The sequence below is a fragment of the Pogona vitticeps genome, chromosome 2 (genome assembly GCF_051106095.1).
Source record: "Pogona vitticeps strain Pit_001003342236 chromosome 2, PviZW2.1, whole genome shotgun sequence".
Taxonomy (NCBI): Eukaryota; Metazoa; Chordata; class Lepidosauria; order Squamata; family Agamidae; genus Pogona; species Pogona vitticeps.
In genome coordinates, this window is record NC_135784.1 from 66338320 (window position 1) to 66361095 (window position 22776).

The 22776-nt window shown below is 39.9% G+C and overlaps 1 protein-coding gene across 29 annotated transcripts in view; it reads left to right on the forward strand.

Moving 5' to 3' along the window:
• ERC2 (ELKS/RAB6-interacting/CAST family member 2) overlaps positions 1–22776 on the forward strand; it is an 817272-nt gene that overhangs the window by 242284 nt on the left and 552212 nt on the right. For 15 of the 29 annotated variants that reach the window (XR_013541661.1, XR_013541663.1, XR_013541666.1 and 12 more), the window contains 3 exons: positions 3114–3155; positions 11902–12057; positions 17818–17985. Coding sequence is in view for 2 of the 29 variants with exons in the window: in XM_078385331.1 (XP_078241457.1) it covers positions 3114–3155; positions 11902–12057; positions 17818–17985 (366 nt within the window). In the remaining 27 variants the exon portion in view is untranslated. The remainder of the gene's footprint in view (positions 1–3113; positions 3156–11901; positions 12058–17817; positions 17986–22776) is intronic. The other 14 variants (XR_013541669.1, XR_013541673.1, XR_013541676.1 and 11 more) reach the window with 1 other exon arrangement.

A 22776-nucleotide genomic window follows, 5' to 3' on the forward strand; every position in this document is an offset into this window, starting at 1 on the left:
AGAGGGCAAAAAACACATGCTATTTTAACCTGCTGATATATCATGATGTTCAGGATCGAACTGTGTTTTCCAGCAAGAGATTGACCAATATAAACTTAACTATGGGTCAGCGTTAACTAAGAAGGAAAGCTGAGGATCTCTATGACATCTACATTTCTCTAGGATGTGAGGGTGATCTGGCTGCAACACCTGTTACACCAAGGTTGATTTGACTGATCTGCCTGACCAAACATTTCTCCAAAGTTACCATACTTTACATCAGTCTTGTCCAACCTGCGGCCCGTGGGCCGCATGTAGCCCAGGTCGGCTCGTAATGCAGCCCAGTGCAATTTTTTATTTTTAAAGAAATTCCAAAGTTTCAAGTTACACTGCCGGCGCTTGCGGCCAGAATGTGGCTGGGGCACGTCACAACCGGGGGGGGGGAGGGAAGGAAAGAAGGAGCGGGAGGGGAGGGGAGAGGGGGGCTGCGTGACTGCATTGCACCTTCCCTGTCATTAGGTGGACCCCTCCCAGCCCCATAAAGCCACCGGAGTCGAAGCTGGCAGCCTCTGCTGTCTGAGATCGCAGATGCCAGTAAGTGCGCTTGGAGCTGGGCTGCGGAGGACGGCTAGGGCTGCCCCCCCCCATGCTGCCCAAACCAAATTTATGTGCGGCCCAAACCAAATTTTCATCTTCTAATGTGGCTCAGAGAAGGTGAAAGGTTGGACACCCCTGCTTTACATATTGCAGAAGAACATTTCTTCTTAACTCAGTTTGAAAGACATACAGATCATGAACTTGGACTACTGTAAAGGCACGTTGCTTAGCATTCTATTGTAAGAATCTTTTTGCTCTTAGTTGCCATGGATTTCTTGCTCATGTAAGCCTGAGACATAATAGAGCAGGGGCTATGCGGTGTTAAGAAACTTGTAAAATGCATGTGTATAAGGCATCCCATTCAGTAACAATGTTTCTGATGTTATTGTTGAAAGGTTCTTAAATGTTTCCCTGTTCAGAGTAATTTGTCCATGTTTTCTAAATCTTCTTCAAAATTGCTTAAACATATTGAGATGGATTTTTGTAATGGAAAGAGTATGTCAGTCAAGTTTGTGAAATCTTGTTTGAAATGGCAGAAAATTTTGTGTTATCTGAAAAAACTAATAGCTCTTATTTGGCCACTTCCATGGACCACAGCCCACTTCTTCAGATGCAATAAATTAATAATGTTGATATATATCTAATTAAATTAATAGACTTGTTGGTATATTAGCAATCCATCTGTCTGAAAAAAAATAGTAATGATTTATTACATCAGCAGTCCTAACATGAAAGCATTTTCAGCAGAGAGGGATTGTCTTTAGCATATTTTATCCAAAGAAGAAATAGTTTTTTCAGACATTATTAGTTTGGATTACTCCAAAATATTGCTGTTTTTTTCTACACACATAAGAGAATTGCAGAAATCACAAATGATTGAGGATAGTTAAAGGCGTGCTGTTTGTATGCCTGATCACTTGTCCAGCATGCAGTCAGGCATGCAACTGGGACCTAGTTCATTAGCCACAATTAGCTACTCTGACTTCTATGATTGCACTACTACGTGCAGAAAAACAAATAGAATATTGTTGACCTTTGTTTACTAAAATGTGTGTCATAAATAAAAGAGAATGATACACTCTTCTTTTCTATAGGGACAATTGATCTGAGACCTTGAGTAGACATGTGAAAAAGCCTAAAACTGTTCACACATAACTATGAAATAATTAAACAGATAAGGTAGAAAATATCTTGTTTGCATGAGTTTTTTGTTCGTTTTGTTGATGATGTATTCTAATTGAATATTATTCTTCTCAAATCAGTTTATTGTGTGTGCATACATTCTGAACTGGTGAAATATAACTTCAAGATAACTTCAAATAAACCTTATATAGAAAAGCCATAAGTTCCCTTAAGAAATCCTTTTCAAGTCATTTATTGGGTGTAGCTTGCATTTGCGTATGTGATCTCCAAAATAAAAATAATGATATTCAAGGAGGAACACTTGGCCAAGACACACTTGGTTGCAGATCTATACTGGGGTTTTGTCTTACTTAGCAAGAGTAGCAATAGCAGAGGCTCTTCCTCTTTTTCTTCATGTCACCACACTCCTTTTCTGTATTTCTTTCTTACCTCTTCAGGCAGTGCCAATCGGAGCAATCAGGCAGGTTAGGGGGGAGGGGATGAATTCCACTTTTTGAGCCTTGGCAAGTCCTCAGAAAACTATTTTTCATCATGCTCTCAGTCCAAAAAGAAATGTAGAAATATATTTCTATATTTTTGGTATTGGAAAGAACAGATTATGTGTGTTACAGTTTCTTACATTGCAATTCTAGAACCATATAGTTGTTATCAAGCAGAATCTATCCAAAGGCCATCAACCTGAGCAGTTATTTGGGTAAACCACATATCAGAGGGACACCTACAACCCAGACAAGAGCCCGATGACGTTTTCTGCTTGTATTCTCAGTAAAAGTCAGGAGAACATTAGAAATAATTTTTGGAGAGACTGATCTTGGAAGAAAAATCAGTGAGTCGGGCGAAAAAAACCCTTGGAACACGGCTATAAACCTTTGCATATTCGGAGAATCTCTTTGGACAGTAATCTTTGGCTACAGTCCTGAGGACCAAGTATTCAAGTATAATATCTAGGGTTTTTCTTCTATACAGAAGATATTCTTCAAAACTAGCAATAGGTGCCTCTAGATAATTGGATGCTCTACTGTGATGTCCTAGTTAATCTATATCAGGTTCCTTACAATAAAGACTTTTCTAACATCAAAATAACACCCATAAAAAAATATACAGAAGCTTCACAGAAAACGGTCAGAAGAAGGTTCGCTAGGAACTGATTCCACTCAGGACTTATTATGATAAATGGAATGCTTACAAGAACGCATATCTGTTCATTTCAAAGAGGAGACATTTGTGGGAGTAGTAGCCAGAGCATTCTAATTTATATGTGCCCAATGTGGGTGAGAATAAAAATTTTATCATGTGCAAGAGAGAACATAGGTGTAGCAAGCAGCATACGTTATGGGTATATAAAGAATTATTAAGAGAATGAACATATTTGTGATTTACCTTGCTTCTTGCAGAGAGAACCATCTTTCTGTATTGATCCAGCTGTGGTATTTCAGGTATGTTACAGCATTATTGCTCAAAAGCTGAGTGTGTAGTATGTAGTACGTAGAACTTTCTTTGCACGAAGCTGTCTTTCTAGTTTTAATTCTCAATTTAGGCCTTTTTGTGGCTTTAGGATGAACACAGGTAGGATAGAGTCACAACACAATTTGCATGAGATTCTCCTTTGATTTCTCTTTTGCCTGATGATTTTTTGTGCTTTTGTTCTCTTACATAGAACACATTTCGACAAAGTATTTATTCCTAAGCATAATTTGTTTAGTCCCTTTTAAACATGTTAGATTTTCTTGCAGATTTTATGAGTATGGGAAGAGCCTTAATCTTATGATGTACCAAGGTTTGAGGAAGTCCTCATTGCTTAAAAAAAAAAGATAAGCTATCTTCCCTCAGCTGGAAGATATTACAGTCTTAACATCTCTATTAACAAGTTATTTTCTCCCCCTCTTTGAGTTTTATTTTTAGTTAATTGTCTCAAGATTGGTTTCTGACTTTTTATTACATAACCTTTTAAATGCTTTTTAAAAGTAGTTTGTACCCACAGATTCTTAATTACTCACAGAACTGCTCACGGAAAGGAGATATGGTTAATTCTAATTTATACTACAGTATTATCATATGTCCACTGACATTTCATGAAAATAGAGCTAGTGTTTCATTTGCTACTTAATGAGATATTATCTGTTGCCACCAGGGTAATTTAGTTGTTTTAAATATATGTATATATTAAGAAAGGTGGAATAGCAACAAAACAACCATATGTACCAGCAGCACATTTCTTCACTGCTGTGTTCGTGTGACTCAGTTGTACATTGGCTTCATATTATCTATGCTGTGGATTTCAACTTGATCCATACTGGAAGATGCCATTGAAGATATATAGGACTGTGCTCCAGTAGCCTTTGCAGATCTTTTGTATCAGTGACAGATTGTCTTGTTCCTTTTACAGTGGTGCCCCACATAGCGAGGTTAATCCGTTCCGGATTAACCTTCGCTATGGGAAACATCGTTAGGTGGGACAGGGAAACCCATTCCAAATGGGCCCAAAACTCACCGGTCTCCGATGTTTCCCCATGTTCCTGCGGCCATTTTGGGTGTCCCGGCGGCCATTTTGGGTGTTCTGGCGGCCATTTTTAGTGTTCCGGTGGCCATTTTGGGTGTCCGGTGGCCATTTTGGAACTGCTGAACAGCTGTTCCCACATCGCAATACAAGGATGCCCTCGCATTAGCGATGGGGAAATCCTCATCGGTATGTGGATTCTTCGTTAAACGGTGCACTCGTTATGCGAGGCACCACTGTACTTTGGAGGAGTTAATTTACTGTTCTTTCTTTGCTGCTTCTTGTAGAGCATAAAAAAAAGAGACAGGCCCTATCTTGATTACTAGAAGTGTTATTAATAAACACAATACTCTCATCCTTGCATTAAAACGTGCAAAGATATTTATCCTTGCATTGTGAGAAGAAGATTGTGTGTTTGTGTGTGTTTGTGTTGGAAAGAATTTGTACATTTGGGAGGCCAGTTTAGGGTTTTTTTGCACAATTATGCAAACATGAAACAGTAATCTGCCTTGTTACCGCATAGCTTTTGAGAGGAAGAAGGAGTAGATTTGCATTTTTGTGAGCAATTTATGCTTGTTGGTGAAAACAGCATGTTTGGGTGTCACACTGGAGCAAAGTCTGCACACCATTTGGAGAGTCCACAGTAAGTTGTTTTGGTATGTTAAGACCACCTCTCAGGAACATTAATGAAATACTAGCTAAATGTTATTGCATCTGTACTTTTAAATAACAGAGACAGGAGGAAAGCAAGTTCCATAGTGCAGAGGTCATGTTTTACTACCCAAGACTAAAGTCAGGTGGGGTTTTTTTTGCTTTGTTTTTGTTGAAAGAAAACTTTCAGAGGATGAAACGTGGCATGGGTGAGTGCGCTCATTGTTTCATAAGAAATTGCTATTCTGACCCGACCAGATAGGCGGGATATAAAATAAATAAATAAATAAATGACTCTTCTGGTTACGGTATTTTTTACTGTTTTATTATTTTATTATTTTTTACTGTTTTTTTTCCAAGTGGAGTGGTGGTAGTGGTATACAGTGGTGCCTTGCTTAACGATTGCCTCATTTAGCAATGTTTTCGCTTAACGATGGTTTTTTAAAAAGAAGTCTATGCATCATTTAACGATGTTTCCTATGGGCAATTTTCGCTTAGCGATTTCGGGACCATGCTTCGCATAGCGAATGCATTTTTAGGTCCCCTGTTTCACTTAACGTTTTTCCAATTTTAAAAGTGTCTTAAAATGTTCAAAAATGTTTTAAATGCTTGGAATCATTAGTGCCCCTTCTAAAACGTGTGCAAACTTCATTTGGCTTTGATCTGACTTTTCGTTAATTTTTGGTGAATTTTTTTCTCCCCCATAGGAAACAATGGAGCTGTCAAAAGTTGGGCTCCATTGTTTCCTATGGGGGATAAATAAATTCACAACAAATTAACGAAGACTCAGAACAAAGCCAAACTAAGTTTGCACACGATTTAGAAGGTGCTCTAACGAACCCAAGCATTTAAAACAGTTGCTGACTTTTTGTTAATGTTTTGTGAATTTTTTCCTCCCCCATGGGAAACAATGGAGCCCAACTTTTGACAGCTCCATTGTTTCCTATGGGGGAGAAAAAAATTCATAATAAATTAACGAAGACTCAGAAACTGTTTTAAATGCTTGGATTCATTGGAGCACCTTGCAAAACCTGTGCAAACATAGTTTGGCTTCGTTCTGAGTCTTCATTAATTTTTTGTGAATTTATTTCTCCCCCATAGGAAAGCATGGAGCTGTCAAATTTTGACAGCTGTCAAAAGTTGTTGGGGGGAAAATCAGCAAAAATTAACGAAAAGTCAGATCAAAGCCAAATTAAGTTTGCACCCGTTTTAGAAGGTGCACTAACGATTCCAAGCATTTAAAACAGTTTTTGAACCTTTTAAGACACACTTAAATTTGCAAAAATGGACATCGCAAAACCATTGAAATGCATTGAATAGGCTTAAATGCATTCCAATGGAGGAAGCATTGTATCGCTTAACGATGTTTCCTATGGGTTTTTTCGCTTAAGGATGGCAATCCGTGCCTATTGGTAAGGATTAACTGGTTTTCAATGCATCTCTATGGGAAAACGCGTTTCGCTTAAGGATGTTTTCCCATAGCGATGTTTTTTTGGGAACCAATTAACATTGTTAAGCAAGGCACCACTGTAAATAGATAGGGGTGTATGGGGGTCATAGGGTTGCCTACCTTTGGTTACCAAACTTCTTCAGGCCTCATACTTAAAAATTAGCTTTTTGCATTTTACTAGCTTTGCGTTGACATTTCCTACTCCCTCTACAAGATTATTCTCAAAGAGGTTTCTACAAATGGTGACCAGACATATTTAGGAGTTTTTGCTTAATATGTATGGTTAACATGTATAAATAGGGTGCATAACACAATATTGCAGTGTGGAGTACTGTGGAGTAACCACAATCGGCATACTAACTAGCTGGCCATGTACTCTTTCAGAATGCCCATTGAATCTAACTCCCTGGCTGTCAAGGTTTGTCATTGCTTTCCTCCCAAGAAGCAGGCGTCTTTTAATTTTGTGGCTGCTGTCTCCATCTGCAGTGATCATGGAGCCCAAGAAAGTAAAATCTGTCACTGCCTCCATATCTTCCCCTTCTATTTCCCAGGAGGTGATGGGACCAGTGGCCATGATCTTAGTTTTTTTGATGTTGAGTTTCAGACCGTTTTTTGCACTCTCGTCTTTCACCCTCATTACAAGGTTCTTTAGTTCCTCCTCACTTTCTGCCATCAGAGTGGTATCATCTGCATATCTGAGGTTGTTGATATTTCTTCCTGCAATCTTAATTCCAGTTTGGGATTCCTCCAGTCCAGCCTTCCGCATGATGTATTCTGCATATAAGTTAAATAAGCAGGGTGACAATATACAGCCTTGTCGTACTCCTTTCCCAATTTTGAACCAATCCGTTGTTCCACATCCAGTTCTAACTGTTGCTTCCTGTCCCACATATAGGTTTCTCAGGAGATGGATAAGGTGGTCAGGCACTCCCATTTCTTTTAGGACTTGCCATAGTTTACTGTGGTCCACACAGTCAAAGGCTTTTGCATAGTCAATGAAGCAGAAGTAGATGTTTTTCTGGAACTCTCTGGCTTTCTCCATAATCCAGCGCATGTTGGCAATTTGGTCTCGAGTTCCTCTGCCCCTTCGGAATCCCGCTTGTACTTCTGGGAGTTCTCGGTCCACATACTGCTGAAGCCTACCTTGTATGATTTTGAGCATTACCTTGCTGGCGTATGAGATGAGTGCAATTGTCTGGTAGTTGGAGCATTCTTTGGCACTGCCTTTCTTTGGTATTGGGATGTAGACTGATCTTTTCCAGTCCTCTGGCCACTGTTGAGTTTTCCAAACTTGTTGGCATATTGAATGTAGCACCTTAACAGCATCATCCTTTAAGATTTTAAATAGTTCAACTGGAATGCCATCACCTCCACTGGCCTTGTTGTTAGCCAGGCTTTCTAAGGCCCACTTGACTTCAGTCTCCAGGATGTCTGGCTCTAGGTCAGCAACTATATTGTCTGGATTGTCCGGGATATCCAAAACTTTCTGATATAATTCCTCTGTGTATTCTTGCCACCTCTTCTTGATGTCTTCTGCTTCTGTGAGGTCCCTTCCATTTTTGTCTTTTATCATGTCCATCTTTGCACAAAATCTTCCTCTAATATCTCCAATTTTCTTGAACAGATCTCTGGTTTTTCCTTTTCTGTTATTTTCCTCTATTTCTTTGCATTGTTCATTTAAGAAGGCCCTCTTGTCTCTCCTTGCTATTCTTTGGAAGTCTGCATTCAATTTTCTGTAACTTTCCCTATCTCCCCTGCATTTTGTTTCCCTTCTCTTTTCTGCTATTTGTAAGGCCTCGTTGGACAGCCACTTTGCTTTCTTGCATTTCCTTTTCTTTGGGATGGTTTTTGTTGCTGCCTCCTGTACAATGTTACGAGCCTCTATCCAGAGTTCTTCAGGCACTCTGTCCACCAAATTGAGTTCCTTAAATCTGTTCTTCACTTCTACTGTGTATTCGTAAGGGATTTGGTTTAGATTATACCTGAGTGGCCCAGTGGTTTTTCCTACTCTCTTCAGTTTAAGCTTGAATTTTGCTATGAGAAGCTGATGATCAGAGCCACAATCAGCTCCAGGTCTTGTTTTTGCTGACTGTATAGAGCTTCTCCATCTTTGGCTGCAGAGAATATAGTCAATCTGATTTCGATGTTGCCCATCTGGTGATTTCCACGTGTAGAGTCACCTCTTGTGTTGTTGGAAAAGGGTGTTTGTGATGACCAGCTTGTTCTCTTGACAAAACTCTATTAGCCTTTGCCCTGCTTCGTTTTGAACTCCAAGGCCAAACTTCCCTGTTGTTCCTTTTATCTCTTGACTCCCTACCTTAGCATTCCAGTCCCCCAGAATGAGAAGAACATCCTTCTTCGGTTGTTTAGTTATTTTGTTGTTTAGTTATTTCATTAACCATTTCACGAACCTTATCTTTGACAGGTCTGCTGTCAAAACCTCAAATTTCTATACCAAAAGTTAACAGGGGCAACATCTCTCTCTTAAGTAGATTCATAAATGGTTGGAATGAGTCTGCATACACTATCGTTCAGTAATAACAATAATACAATTCTTGTCTCCTTGGGGTGCCCTCGGACTATGCATCTTGCCCAAGGCCACTCAGACTGGCTCTTCTCGAAGAGGCACAGTGCAGAATCGAACTCCCAATCTCTGGCTCCCCAGTCAGATACCTAAAGCACTGTGAGGTGGTAAACAATTTTACATTTTTCCACCACCCTCATTTCTGCACAAACTTCTTTAGGTAGTGAACCCATCCCTGCTTCCTTGTTATGTTTCAAAGCCCATCAGTGGCCCTTTGGACAGGCAAACAAAGAGATAGTGGTATCCGTGCCAGTGGCACTTGCAGCTTCAAGGTAAGCAGGGCACTATTTGCCCTGTTCACTTAGTTACAGTTTGTGATTATTCATATTAACAAATCATTCATATTTGATTCTATCTCCCACTGCCATCTGACTGCATATTTTGGAAACAGGTTGCTCAACTAAACAGATGTTTCACAGTGAGTGAGAGAACAACTTCGGCCCTTATATTCTTAATTCTAGTGCTGCTTGCTCCTGTATCCATGGGGATCCATTCCACAATCTACCACAAATGCCTGAAATTGCAGATAGTTGCGGCCCGTTATACAACATACATACAAGGAGGAGGGGCAAAGACACCAGGCTCACTCCCTTGTACGTTGTATATAGGGGTGTTTTAAACCACAGATAACTGAAACCATGGATGCTGACTCTGCAAATACGGAGGTCCTACTGCACCAAAATACTGATGTGAATTGTTATATTTGTTTAAAACCAGCATGTAGATACATTGTAATTTGTAGTCTAGTAAATACTTTTCAGAGAGCCAAAATTACGTATCATATTAGTAAAGGAAGTATTCAGATCCTTGAAGCTGTGACTAATATGCATCTCCCATGAATCTGCGTTTATCAGTGCAAATTGCCTTAGGTCCTGTTAACAGGAAGACCTGTGACCTTGTTTGAATTTCCTGCTTCCCATGCACCCTGCCTCACACCAATCTGGATGTCCCCTCAAACCTCAATACCAGTTTCAGAAGGGCTGTGAATTGAAGGGCCCCATTCTTTAAAAAAAACTCATGTCAGAATTCTTCTGAGCATATTGGGCTGTGATCTGGGCACTTTGAGCGAGTCAACCCCTGCTTGTGTAAGCCATCTTTGCCTGTATAGTGTTCCCTCTCTGACAGGGACCTCCTGCAATGTTCTTCCTATTATTAAGCAAGAAGGTTACTTGGTTCTCTAGCAGGGTTGTTTAGAGAATGTAGTAGGTCAAAGGCTGGGGAATGGTAATGGAGAAGACCCATTATGTTAGCAGTCTTCTGTTTACACAGTCTTTGATCTGGTCCAGCATAAATCCAGTATGTGCAGAACCTCTTGTCGGCCTTTGTCAGGGAAGGAATAACTGTAAGTTTCCCTATAAAATTCTAACTTAGTGACGTCAGTCCTCTTACCAAAATAATAATAATAACAATAATAATAAATAAATAAATAAATAAAAAGAGGGAAATTTTAATTGTGGTCAAGAATATGTGAAAAATTATTTACACTTTGCACTGCTTTAATTGTTTTGGTGTTTGTGATTCAAATATCTGCTATCTGCCCATATGTAAAACAATCTTAGCATATGTATGTGACAGGATTGAATATTCTGAGTTACCTACGTGTGTAGCCATTGGTATTATAAAACCTGCTGTATTTTAAGTTTTGAATGAACGATAATCTTCACTTGTTCTGGAAGTGGTGCTTCCCCAAATATATTGCTTGTCAGTTAGTCACAATTAGCTGTTACAAGTTATTCAAGTGTTATACAAATGTCAATTAAATTCTGACCTTCGTTTAACATGCTGATGCTAACCAACATATATGCACATTTATCTTAGATCTGCTCAGCACAGCAGAGATTATGATTGGATTTTCATTCTTTTTGATAAGAACAACTTTGTGGGAAAATGGCCTTCACTACTGTTGTTTCTTTTGTCTTTTCCTTATAACCTGGAACAAAATATGACAATTGGTGTTGCTGTGAATTCTTAACTACTGTAAAATATAATGGCTTCCTACTTTCCTAAGAATTTTAATTTATTATAGTCCGGGATCTATTAACCTAAGGAAACTTATAGAAGGAACATTTTGCATTCTGTTCTCTTCCCTCTAGCCAGTTGTGACTTTTGAAAAACCTGCCTCTGGCCTCTCCCAAAGAACATGGGACTGGGTACAGGAGCTGCTAGGTGAGGAACAAGATTCCTCAAAATCAGATGGCAGTTTAAGTACTTATAATACTTTTACTGAATCTTTTAATAAAAGAAGAACTGTCAGTATTTCATGTTCCAAATTATGAAAAGGGTAAATAGAATAAGACTACTTACTAAATACTGTACAATGAGGAAAATACAACTCAGAAGTCATGTGCCAGTGGAACAATGTATCATTTTGATCCAGTTTCCACCTTCCACAGAATGCAGACCTGTTGTGATAGATATGGTCAGTACAATGTACATTTTTTGCTTGCGAATCAGTAATAGTCTGATTAGTTCCAGTCCTTCTAATAAGCATAGAGGGGCTAAGAAGGGAGCTTTTCTTAGAGCAGCTCCATCCTCCTGAATAACTTAAAACTGTGACTTGATTCACATGTGCATGTTTTGTTGTTGTTTAGTCATTAAGTTGTGTCCGACTCTTCATGACCCCATGGACCAGAGCACGCCAGGCCCTCCTGTCTTCCACTGCCTCCCAGAGTGCATGTTACTTGCTAGATATTTTTCCAAATGTCTTGAATTTCCATTTAAAGGTATGCATGTGAGCTGTGTGAGATGATGTGATTATAAGCTCTGTTCAGGCATTCAGACCTTTAGAGTCAAAGTAAAGTTTTTTCTACGGTGCATCTGCATGTATTTTGTTACATTGATAAGTAGTGTTATCCCAGTGTAGTTTAGGCCAGAAACTACTCAGGGACCTTGTGCCAACATTGTTTAGCTTTGATCCTCTTGTTTTGCAGTTTATGTGTGCATTTCATGTAAGAGTTTTGTATAATAATTGCTCCCCCATGCTTTTTCTTAAAAAAATAGGATACAAAAATAGCTTCACTGGAACGTAATATCAGAGACCTTGAAGATGAAATACAGATGCTGAAGACAAATGGAGTTTTGAATACAGAAGATCGGGAAGAGGAAATCAAACAAATAGAGGTTTACAAGAGTCACTCGAAGTTCATGAAAAATAAGGTAACATTGTGTAATAAAATGGCAACCATCTCTGGTTTTGGAGGAATGTTAAAAATTAGGTTATTTTACTATCTTGATGCCTGATCTGGGAAGCTAGTAATAAGGAAGATGCTTGTGTAAAGGAAGATGACTTTATATAGTTATTTTGTTTTACCTTGGCAAGAGATGCCATTATAATCTATGACTGTGTATACTGATAACCTTTGTTAGAGCCGTGTCAAACTAGTGTGAAAAACGTGCTGTAGTTTGAGGGCATTCCCAGGGAAATAGTATTAAATTGCCACAGAACGAGGAAGTACTATTGTTCTCTTGAATCAGAATCCTGACAACAGCATCCCTGTTATCGGTTCTCTGCCATCTCTCTTTGCAGAGTAATTACAGAAAATGCACCTGTGGGATTGAAGTCTGTTCAGATATCCTTTGTGGAACAGGCTATCCACAGATTCAACAATTATTCATGGGCAACTAATGGTGTTAGAATGAATAGAGTTGTGCTTCTATTTTTTTAAGCATTGCACAAGTTTAGAATCTACTAAATTATAAAGACTACAAGTCAGTTTCAGACATAAACCCATTGAGTGACCTCTAAAATATCAGACTGGCACAATAGTAATAATTATATCCTTGGTTTGATTTATCATTACAGTAATACTCCGCTGTAGGATCACAATTAACCATATAAGGCTAAAGTAATTTATGAACAGATGGAATTTTGCTAATGCAAAGAGGAAGTTATAATGATCTTGAGAGGAAGGGGTGCAGTAGATTCTTCTGCAGTGATTGTGCAGATGAATGAGACAAAGACGATAGCAATATAGGGTTGTTTTGTCACAGCTGTCTGATCAACCCTTTGATAGTCATGCCACATTCTGATGAAAGACTGTATAACCTCTGTCAGCAGCCCTGTCCTTCCTCTGACAATTGAGATCTGCAACAAAAGATACTAGTTCTGCTATTCATCACAGGACCTTTCAAGGTGGAAAAAATATTTATATGGCTGTCAACAAAGAGATCTTATTATACCCCATATGTCCAACCTTAGATTACAGATAAGGAACTCTGATAAATATGAGTCCTGATGGATGGCAAACAGGAGAACAAGGCTCCTTTCATGGCCAACAACTTTAGGTGTTATAATGCTCTTTGGGGGGGGAAGGTTAGATTCAAAGAGCAAGCATTTAAAGACCTTTCTTATTTAAATGAAGGAAAAGAACATATATGTGCTTCTTAAGGCAGACTATGGTGGAATGTTTGAGATCTTCTTTTCCTATAAAACTGAGGCTATTAATGGCAAATCCTTTATTCCTAGATTTATAAATATATAACCTTTAGTGCCCCCTGAGCCAAATGGAATAAATCTATAAACACATGTAGCTTTGGGAAGACTAAAGTGACAACTAGCTGTAGTATCCCCTGGAACGTTCGTTTAGTCGTGTCTGACTGTTCATGACCCCATGGACCAGAGCACGCCAGGCCCTCCTATCTTCCACTGCCTCCCGGAGTTGTGTCAAATTCATGTTGGTTGCTTTGCAGACACTGTCCAGCCATCTCATCCTCGGTCGTCCCCTTCTCCTCTTGCCGTCGCACTTTCCTAACATCAAGGTTTTTTTCCAAGGAGTCTTCTCTTCTCATGAGATGGCCAAAGTACTGGAGCCTCAGCTTCAGGATCTGTCCTTCCAGTGAGCACTCAGGGTTGATTTCCTTTAGAATTGATAGGTTTGTTCTCCTTGCAGTCCAGGGGATTCTCAAGAGCCTCCTCCAGCACCACAATTCAAAGGCATCAATTCTTCGGCGGTCTGCTTTCTTTATGGTCCAGCTCTCATTTCCCTACATCACTACAGGAAAAACCATAGCTTTGACTATTCGGACTTTCGTTGGCAAGGTGATGTCTCTGCTTTTTAAGATGCTGTCAAGATTTGTCATCACTTTCCTCCCAAGAAGCAGGCGTCTTTTAATTTTGTGGCTGCTGTCTCCATCTGCAGTGATCATGGAGCCCAGGAAGATAAAATCTGACACTGCCTCCATATCTTCCCCTTCTATTTCCCAGGAGGTGATGGGACCAGTGGCCATGATCTTAGTTTTTTTGATGTTGAGTTTCAGACCGTTTTTTGCACTCTCCTCTTTCACCCTCATTACAAGGTTCTTTAATTCCTCCTCACTTTCTGCCATCAGAGTGGTATCATCTGCATATCGGAGGTTGTTGATATTTCTTCCGGCAATCTTAATTCCGGCTTGGGATTCCTCCAGTCCAGCCTTCCGCATGATGTATTCTGCATATAAGTTAAATAAGCTGGGGGACAATATACAGCCTTGTCGTACTCCTTTCCCAATTTTGAACCAATCAGTTGTTCCATATCCAATCCCCTGGCACAGTATTGGAGAAAGGATCTAGAGCACTGAGAGATCTGAATGTCAATCCAATGCAATCTGTTTCCTAGTCAGTGGATGGGAGTGGTCCAGGAAAGACAGACCACATGGGTGCATAGTCACTCTGTGATTCCTCTGAGGCTGGGCCGTTGGCCTCCAAGCTAGTTCTGACCATGCCTGCAATCCCAGCTCTCCTTACAAACCGAAGAGGGTACCTTCAACATTGAATCCATCTCTGTTGTCCATAATTGCCCTACAGTTGTGGCAGGAATATTATGTGACAGAATCTCCAATAGATACACATGCTTTTCTAATGCTATATGGAAAAAGATTGGTTAAGACTGAAATAGGTCTGCACCCTATTTAAATTCTGAGTAGACAGATTGGAGCGATAGCAGCCTTCTTCCATTGTACTTGCTCAAAACATCTCCCCAGTCCTGACCAGCCAATCAGTGGTTGGAGCTGAAATGCGATAGCACCATACTCCCTTTCACCCCTGCACCATACTTAACGGCTGGTGGAGGGCTGTCATATTTCCTTGGTCACCAGACATACAGTGTTTTCCATCCAGAACTTGCATGCAAGGCACAATGAGAAGTGAGCCAAGGTTGACATGAAATGACAAAATGTTGAAAAATGTAGAACAATAAAAGGAATAATTCAGTTTTGCATGGTTGCCTTATGCTTTAATAAGGTCTAGACAAACAAGTAGTGAACCTTCATAAAAATACTATAACACTGAAAAATTAAAGGATAATCAAGAGTATAAGAGCCAGAAATGAGGAACCTGATCTTATATTGATATCTTGTGTCCCAGCTTAATCATTGTCAGTGTTAATACGGATATTTAATCATGCTTCTCAAATGAGATTGCAGATCTGGCTTAATTCTGTAAGCCTTCATTTTCTTCTCTTAATGTTGTATCTGACTGGTGCCTGATGGTGCAGCAATAATAACTGGGAATGGCTGAGAATTTTGTTTCAGTTGCGGTTTTTGTAAGCATTGACAAAAATTCACAAAATTTTAAAAAATTTAATGGGGAAGAATGCTGAACTGACAGATGGGTATGTAAAAATCTGTCAGTCTGTGTTGTTGTATTGCATTCTCTAAATCCCACCTGCATTTTCTCAGGTGCCTCTTTTGTGTTGACTTGCAAAATGTACTTCACAGTGTTGAGAACATTGTTTAGTGGGTATGCAAATTGACAGAGGTGCTGCGTTACCAGACTACGCCAGGGGGCGTAATGGTGAAGTGAACTGCCCAGAGATGAAACCAAACAGACACTGTTGTAGTGTTGAAAGTATTATTTACAATAAAGTCCATATATACAGGGTAAATACAGCTTCTCTTGGTCTTTATACAGTCCTGGTCATTTACAGTAGTTCTTCAGTTAGCATTGGTAAATTACAGTTTCAGTAACCAAAGATTGTTACCAATATAAAGAGTCCAGCATCCACGAAGTCTTTTCCTCTCACCACAGAGATAGTCTTCTCCCAGGATCTTCTCCTTGCAATATGGCAAGTCTTCATCCAGCGATGCAGTAAATACAGTTCTCAGCAACAAGATCACCAGCAACACAACAACCACCCAAACTATCCAACAGCCCAACTACCCAAACTACCCAACAGTTTGTCTCTGTAAGCTTGGCTAGTTTTATCCTTGGATGAACCAATCAACTTGGTTGTCCCACAGCTGCCTCTATTAACTCAGCTGTGTTCCTTTGTTACATGTTGCTTTACTAAATCTGATCCTGTAAAAACTTATCCACTGAATTGCGATGAACAATTCCCTAGGTTGACTTTGAGACCTGTCACAAATATAAGACTGAGCTGCTTCCTACTATAAACATCCACACGGACAAGTGTATTTGTGTGTGTAAAATAGCTTATGGATTTGATCATGAAAATAATTTATTTTATGGGGAAATGAAATAAATACTGTGGAATTTGTAAGAGCATGTGGGTTGGGCATTACAGATGTGTGATCAAAATCCAAGTTTTGTTGGCTACTAATCCAGTTTTAAATATCCTCTTCTCTTAAACTATGGGTGTGGAATAAATTGAATTTCTTTGATAGGGATGTTTGTTCAAGCATTTAGTCATAGAGGCAAAAAAGAGAAATAGTGTTTTAAGCTGTTTTAAGAGAAGTATAGTTTCCAAATCACATGAAGTACTAGTTCCCCTCAGTTTGCCACTGGTTAGGCCTAATTTTGAGTTCTGGACACCAAACTTTACGAAGGATACAGACAAACTGGAACAGGCTCAGAGGAGGACAACAAGTATGATCAAGAGACTGGAAACCAAGCTCTGTTAGACTGAAAGAACTGGGAATGTTGAGCCTTGAGAAAAGTAGACTGGGGGAGATATGACAGCATTTTGTAAATACTTGCAAGATTGTCATATGCAGGAGGGGCAGGGTCTGTTCTCAATCATCCCAGAGTGCAGGACATGTAATAATGGGCTCAAGTTACAGTAAGCCAGATTTAGGCTGAATATCAGGAAAAATATCCTAACTGTCAGAGCAGTACAACAATGGAACCAATTACCTCTAGAGGTGGCGAGCGCTCCAGCTCTGGAGGCATATAAGAGAAAACTAGACTGTCATCTGTCAGATCTAATTAGATTTGGTTTCCTGCATTGAGCAGGAGGTTGGACTCAATGGCCTTATAGGACCCTGCAAACTGGATTATTCTATTATTCTGTGATTAATTCTACCACCTTCTGGTGAAATCTGTTTAATTGTGCACCTGTATACATAATATAAATGGACATTACCTCTCGAAGTGGGTGTGAAGTTCTACAAGGCCTGTGTCTCCACCATATTTAAGCGGCTCCATTACATTAATTCTGATATTTAAGCATTGCAACTGCAGTCTAAAGTAAACTCACAGAAATCAATGTAAAGGCATCATAAATTGCTCTTAAAGGTTAATTCCATGAAGTGGGGGGATTGATCGAAAGAGAAGACTGCTTCATCATTTACAGCCCTCTGGCTTAGAAAACGATATGTAAGAAGATCTCTGTGCTCACTGACTTCCTTAGCTCATGCGTCCACAACCAGCATTTGGGTGTGATGAATGGGGGCTGTACAAGCTTGAGGTCACGTCAGTAGGATGGCCCATTCCTTCATATGAATAACATGTAAAAGGAACTTTTCTCTTCCCTTAATTAATAGTTTGGAACATTTTACTACTTTAGATGCAAGGCAGAAAATGATATAATGAGTAAAAGTATCAAAAAGTGTATTAAAATTCAATCAATTATTCAGAGGTATCGTGTAATCATGTGAAATCTACAGACTTCTCTTTGGTCTTAAGTACTCTTTTTGGGATTCAGGGAGTGCAGCAAGGCACGGCCATTGCTGAACTGAGTGACTATTCTGTTTAATTTGCAGATTGACCAGCTGAAGCAGGAGCTTTCAAAGAAAGAGTCAGAACTTCTTGCCTTACAAACTAAGCTTGAAACACTTAGCAATCAGAATTCAGATTGCAAGCAACACATTGAAGTGCTTAAAGAGTCGCTTACTGCCAAAGAACAGAGAGCTGCCATACTTCAGACAGAGGTAAGATATTTTATAAGCATCAGATGCAATATAAATGTTTAGTTAATACAATGTAACAGAATCTTAAAAATGATGCATTGGTTATAATTCTGTGCTGAAGACAAAACCTGCCTTTTCAAAAAACTTTTACAAAGTACTCAGATAGCTTGGGCTGTGCCAAGACTAGCCTTGTAATACTTTAAAAATATCTACTGCATCTAATAGTAGATTGGCTTTTGTTGGATTTGGAAGATTCAAACATAAACCCACAATAAATGTACTTATGCTCTTTTAATTTAATTTCCCTCATGCATATTTGGTTCACTTGCCTTCATTTATCTCTTTTATATTGTTCTTTTAGTTGTACATTTGCACTTAGCAATACAGTTCAGAAGAATATGCACATTTATATAAAGAAAATAATCACTTGTAAGAAAAAATGTGTGAAATGAATAGTACTGATGTCTAGATGTCAGGGCAAAATGATACATTATAAGGGAGGTGTGTGAAGTATCGCTCAATTAAAAAACAAAATATTTCATGCAGCATTGCCCCCCCCCCCCAATAGCAAATGTGTTAAAAGCTAGGAGAGTAAGAGAAAATTTTGCTTAACTCCCTACCTTCATCTTCTTGCACACAGGGAGCTTGGATGTAACTTGTTAGAATTAATGAAGCTGCGTATAATATAGTACTTTTGCAGGTAATATCTGAAGTTTAGAAAATAATGTAACAATTACTAATATTATTAGGACTTTTAAATGGAAAGTGTACTTTTTTCATTTCATTTCATAATGTTTTAGGAACATCATTAGAGACAATTATATCCATTTTTTGCCATTTATTGTATTATTATTGTTATTATTATTAAAACCCAAATGATTAAAAAGTAATGAGTTATCATATTGTTACTTGTGATTCATGAGGAATTCATAATGAAAAATACATTTGTAAAATGTATTGGTGCGGCCAAAGTCACCTTTTCTTCATGGCTCCTAAAATCAGCTAAGACAATTATAGAATCAGCTACTCATATCATCAATGCGTCTCTTAGGGATGGATATTTATCTCCCTTTCTAAAGGAGACCATTATAAGAAGAAACCAAACTTCGAAGGGGCAGAGGAACTAGAGACCAAATTGCTAACACGCGCTGGATTATGGAGAAAGCCAGAGAGTTCCAGAAAAACATTGACTTCTGCTTAATTGACTATGCAAAAGCCTTTGACTGTGTGGACCACATCAAACTATGGCAAGTTCTTAAAGAAATGGGAGTTCTTGACCACCTTATGTATCTCCTGAGAAATCAGTGACGCAGAAGTCGATCTTTTTCTTGAACTCTCTGGCTTTTTCCATGATCCAGCACATGCCAGCGATTTGGTCTCTAGTTCCTCTGCCCTTTCGAAATCCAGCTTTATAAGTTAGCATCAATACCTTGAATTTGGACTGGAAGCCAGTGCAAGCGAGTCAAGACAGGTGAAATATGGTCAAATTTAGATGTCTCAGTGACCAGCCTGGCTGCTGCATTTTGTACTTGCTGCAGCTACTGAACCACCTTCAAGGCTAATGCCACGTAGAGAGCATTGCAACAGTCAATTCTCGAAATTACCAATGCATGAACCAGTGTTATTAGGGATCTCCTTTCGAGAAGGGCACGGAGGTGTGTCAACCTGCCTCAGATGGAAAAAGGCAGATTTGGCCACAGCCAGGATTTGTTTCTCCATTGAGAGGGCCAGGTCCAGAAGCACACCCAAATTTCACACCTGATCCTTCAGGGGGAGTCTGACCCCCTAACCAATAAGGATGCCCTCCCAATAACATGATCTCTGTTATGCCAGGATTCAATTTCAGCCTATTTGCCCTCGTTTAGTCCATAACCACAGCCAGGTAACATTCTAGGGTCTGTACAGCTTCCTCTGCTGAAGAAGAAAAGGAGAGATAGAGTTGTGTATCATCAGCGTACAGATGACAGTGAACTCCAAATCTCTGAATGACCTCTCCCAGTGGCATCATGTAGATGTTAAACAGCAAGGGGGAGATGATCGACCCTTGTGGAACACTACATTGTAGTGTCCAGGGGGGCGAAACAACTTCCCCAAGCTGAACTCTCTGGCATTGGCCATTGAGCAAGGAACGGAGCCAGCATAATGCTAGATCTCCAATCTCCAGTCTTGATAACCAATCCAGGAGGATACTATGGTTGACGGTATCAAAGGTAGCTGAGAGGTCTAGGAGGACCAACAGGGTCACACTCCCCCAGTCAGCCTCCCATAATAGGTCATCTAGCAGGGCGACCTGAAGTGTCTTAGTCATGGCCTGAACCCCAATTGGAATGGATCCAGCCACTTGGGTGGCTGCACACTCCTGGAGGGTACTGCTACTGCTTCTCCTCCCACTGCCCCCTCCTCCAGTCGCAAGCCCAAGGAGGGAAGCACCAGAGTGACTGAGGCTGGCAGCAGCTACACCTTGATGGGTGCCTTACCCTCCAACACCCCACCCACTCAAAAATCCCTCCCTCCCTGTTGCTACCTCTTCTGTTGTTTGCCACCATTTGCTTCCCTTTCCTGCAGGTGTCCATTAAAAGAATAGGGACTTGAAAATGCAACTGGGAAAAATGGATCAAAGTTGTGAGTTGAGTCCGAATCTTCACAAAACATAACAAAACAAAACAACTTGAGTCCTAGTCAAGTTGCCGGTGTGACTTAAGTCCTCATCCTTGATCTCCATCTTGTCTTGATTTAGATTCAGCCTGTAATTCATTGTCCATTCCAGAACTGCGGCCAGGCAGCTTTCAGGTCAGCTGGCAGTATCCATTTCAGATGGCTTAAAGGAAGCATAGAGTTGAGTGTCATCTGCATACTGATGACATGAAGCTTCAAATCCCCTGATGACCCAGTGGCCTATTTTATTCCTCTGTGTGTTGTTTAAGTTGCTGGAATGCATTATTATAAAGGCTTGATCCCACATAGTGACTCTTAGGAGTGTCATCTTTATAATTATTGTTATTAACTGATAAATTCAGTCCCATAGCTTTGTGTTCCATTAATATAGATAAATCTTGCCATTAAACTGTCTATGCTTCCAACTCAGATTTCTGATAAAGTATTGGAATTGCACCTCCATGATAACATATAGTTTCTTTTTGTTGGTTTGATGTTCCATTTTGCTCCAGAGCACAGAAATATTCCAAGGAACATGATTAATGTTTAAATTTACTTTTGTTTTAGCATATATTCTTTTATGTGCCTTTCAGTCAAAATTACATTGAATTATCTAGTAAAATGACTAAAATTGATAGATTAATCAGCCAGACCTGTAGTTGATTGATTGGTGACTATCAAATTTGATCATTGAGGTTAAATTTGAACCTTTCATTACTCTGTTGATATGTTTCAATGTGGGCATTGGCCCAAAATATTAAACTGAGGTAGCCTAAACAGAGGTAGCTCAAGGCTAGAAGACACAGTGAGGAATAAAACTACATATTTCTGACTCTGCAACCAGATGCATAACTCATGAGCTATCTAGCTAGCATTGTAATATAATCTACTTGTTAGCTGTGTTAGTATATTGTAGCGTAAATAAAACCCAAAGTATCATGACTAAATGTTCTTCTTCGTGGCCTCTGTGAATACACACATATGGGTTAATCTGCGCCTGCGCTGACATTCTCGGAGCATTCCAGAGCTAAAAGTAACAATTTTATGGGATGATCCCCCATGAGGCACAAGCTCCTCCCACCCAAGATTCCCCTCAGTTCCTTTTTTCCGCCGTGCTGTAAAGTTCTACAGAGTCATAGAGCTATTTCCACAGGGTTTTTCCCTTCACTTATTGATCATTTCCCTCTAAATTGGATTCTTTCCCTTCTCAATTATCTAATCTATGACCCCCCGTGCGTTGTTTTCTTTTTTGCTTGCCAGCTATTTGGCTTACCCCCCCCCCCACACACACACACTTCAACTGTTTACTTCTTTCTCCTTTCCCGCCTTTTTCGGCCTTCTCATTTTCATTCTCGGGCACATTAATGATTTTCTGCCTGAGTAAGCTACATCTTACCCAGATAGGTGCAGCCGCACGGATCTCCTTATAGTAGGGGACCTGATAATGCCAAGGAGTCCTTAAAATCTACGTCTACATCAACAGAGGAATCCTCGCCGGAGGCTAGCGAATTTGCCTCTGAGGAGACGATGTGCCAGCTCTACCTGCACAGACTCCGGGATCGCCTGATAGCCTCTCTGCTCCAACTGGCCATTCAGTGACTGTGCTACCATCCGGTCCGGCCATGGCCCTTTTTAGCCCTACATAAGGGCGGGCATTTGACATTCCAGAGTTGGAGCTTGAGTCTCTTCCTCTATCTCATGAGGAGAGGAGAGTGAAAAGGAAGCATGTTTCACCACACCCTCTCTATGAGCAACCATGAGAGAGACTGGTGAATCATCGATGGATGATTGTTTCACGGGGCTCGTTCATACAACTGTTTTGACCCCGCAGGAGTCAGTCCGTTTGACTCCTTTGTATCGTAGCTACCAGCTTTGCCACTATCTTCAATATACATTGAATCTATTAGGATCGACCTCAACATGGAGAAGATTTTTGTTCTTGCTTTTTCTCTACCATATGAACACTTCGGCAGGAAAAGATGCTTTCCAAATTCCAATCCATCTTGTGTCGAGGCCCATTATGCTCAAGCACAACCAGTCCTGGCTTCGAATCTGCCAATTCTGGACATAAGCTTGAATCTCACTCCTTGAACGAATCTCCCTCCAATATGATGCGATCCATTATCATCCTCTGTCACCTTCAGTGTGCTTCTTTTC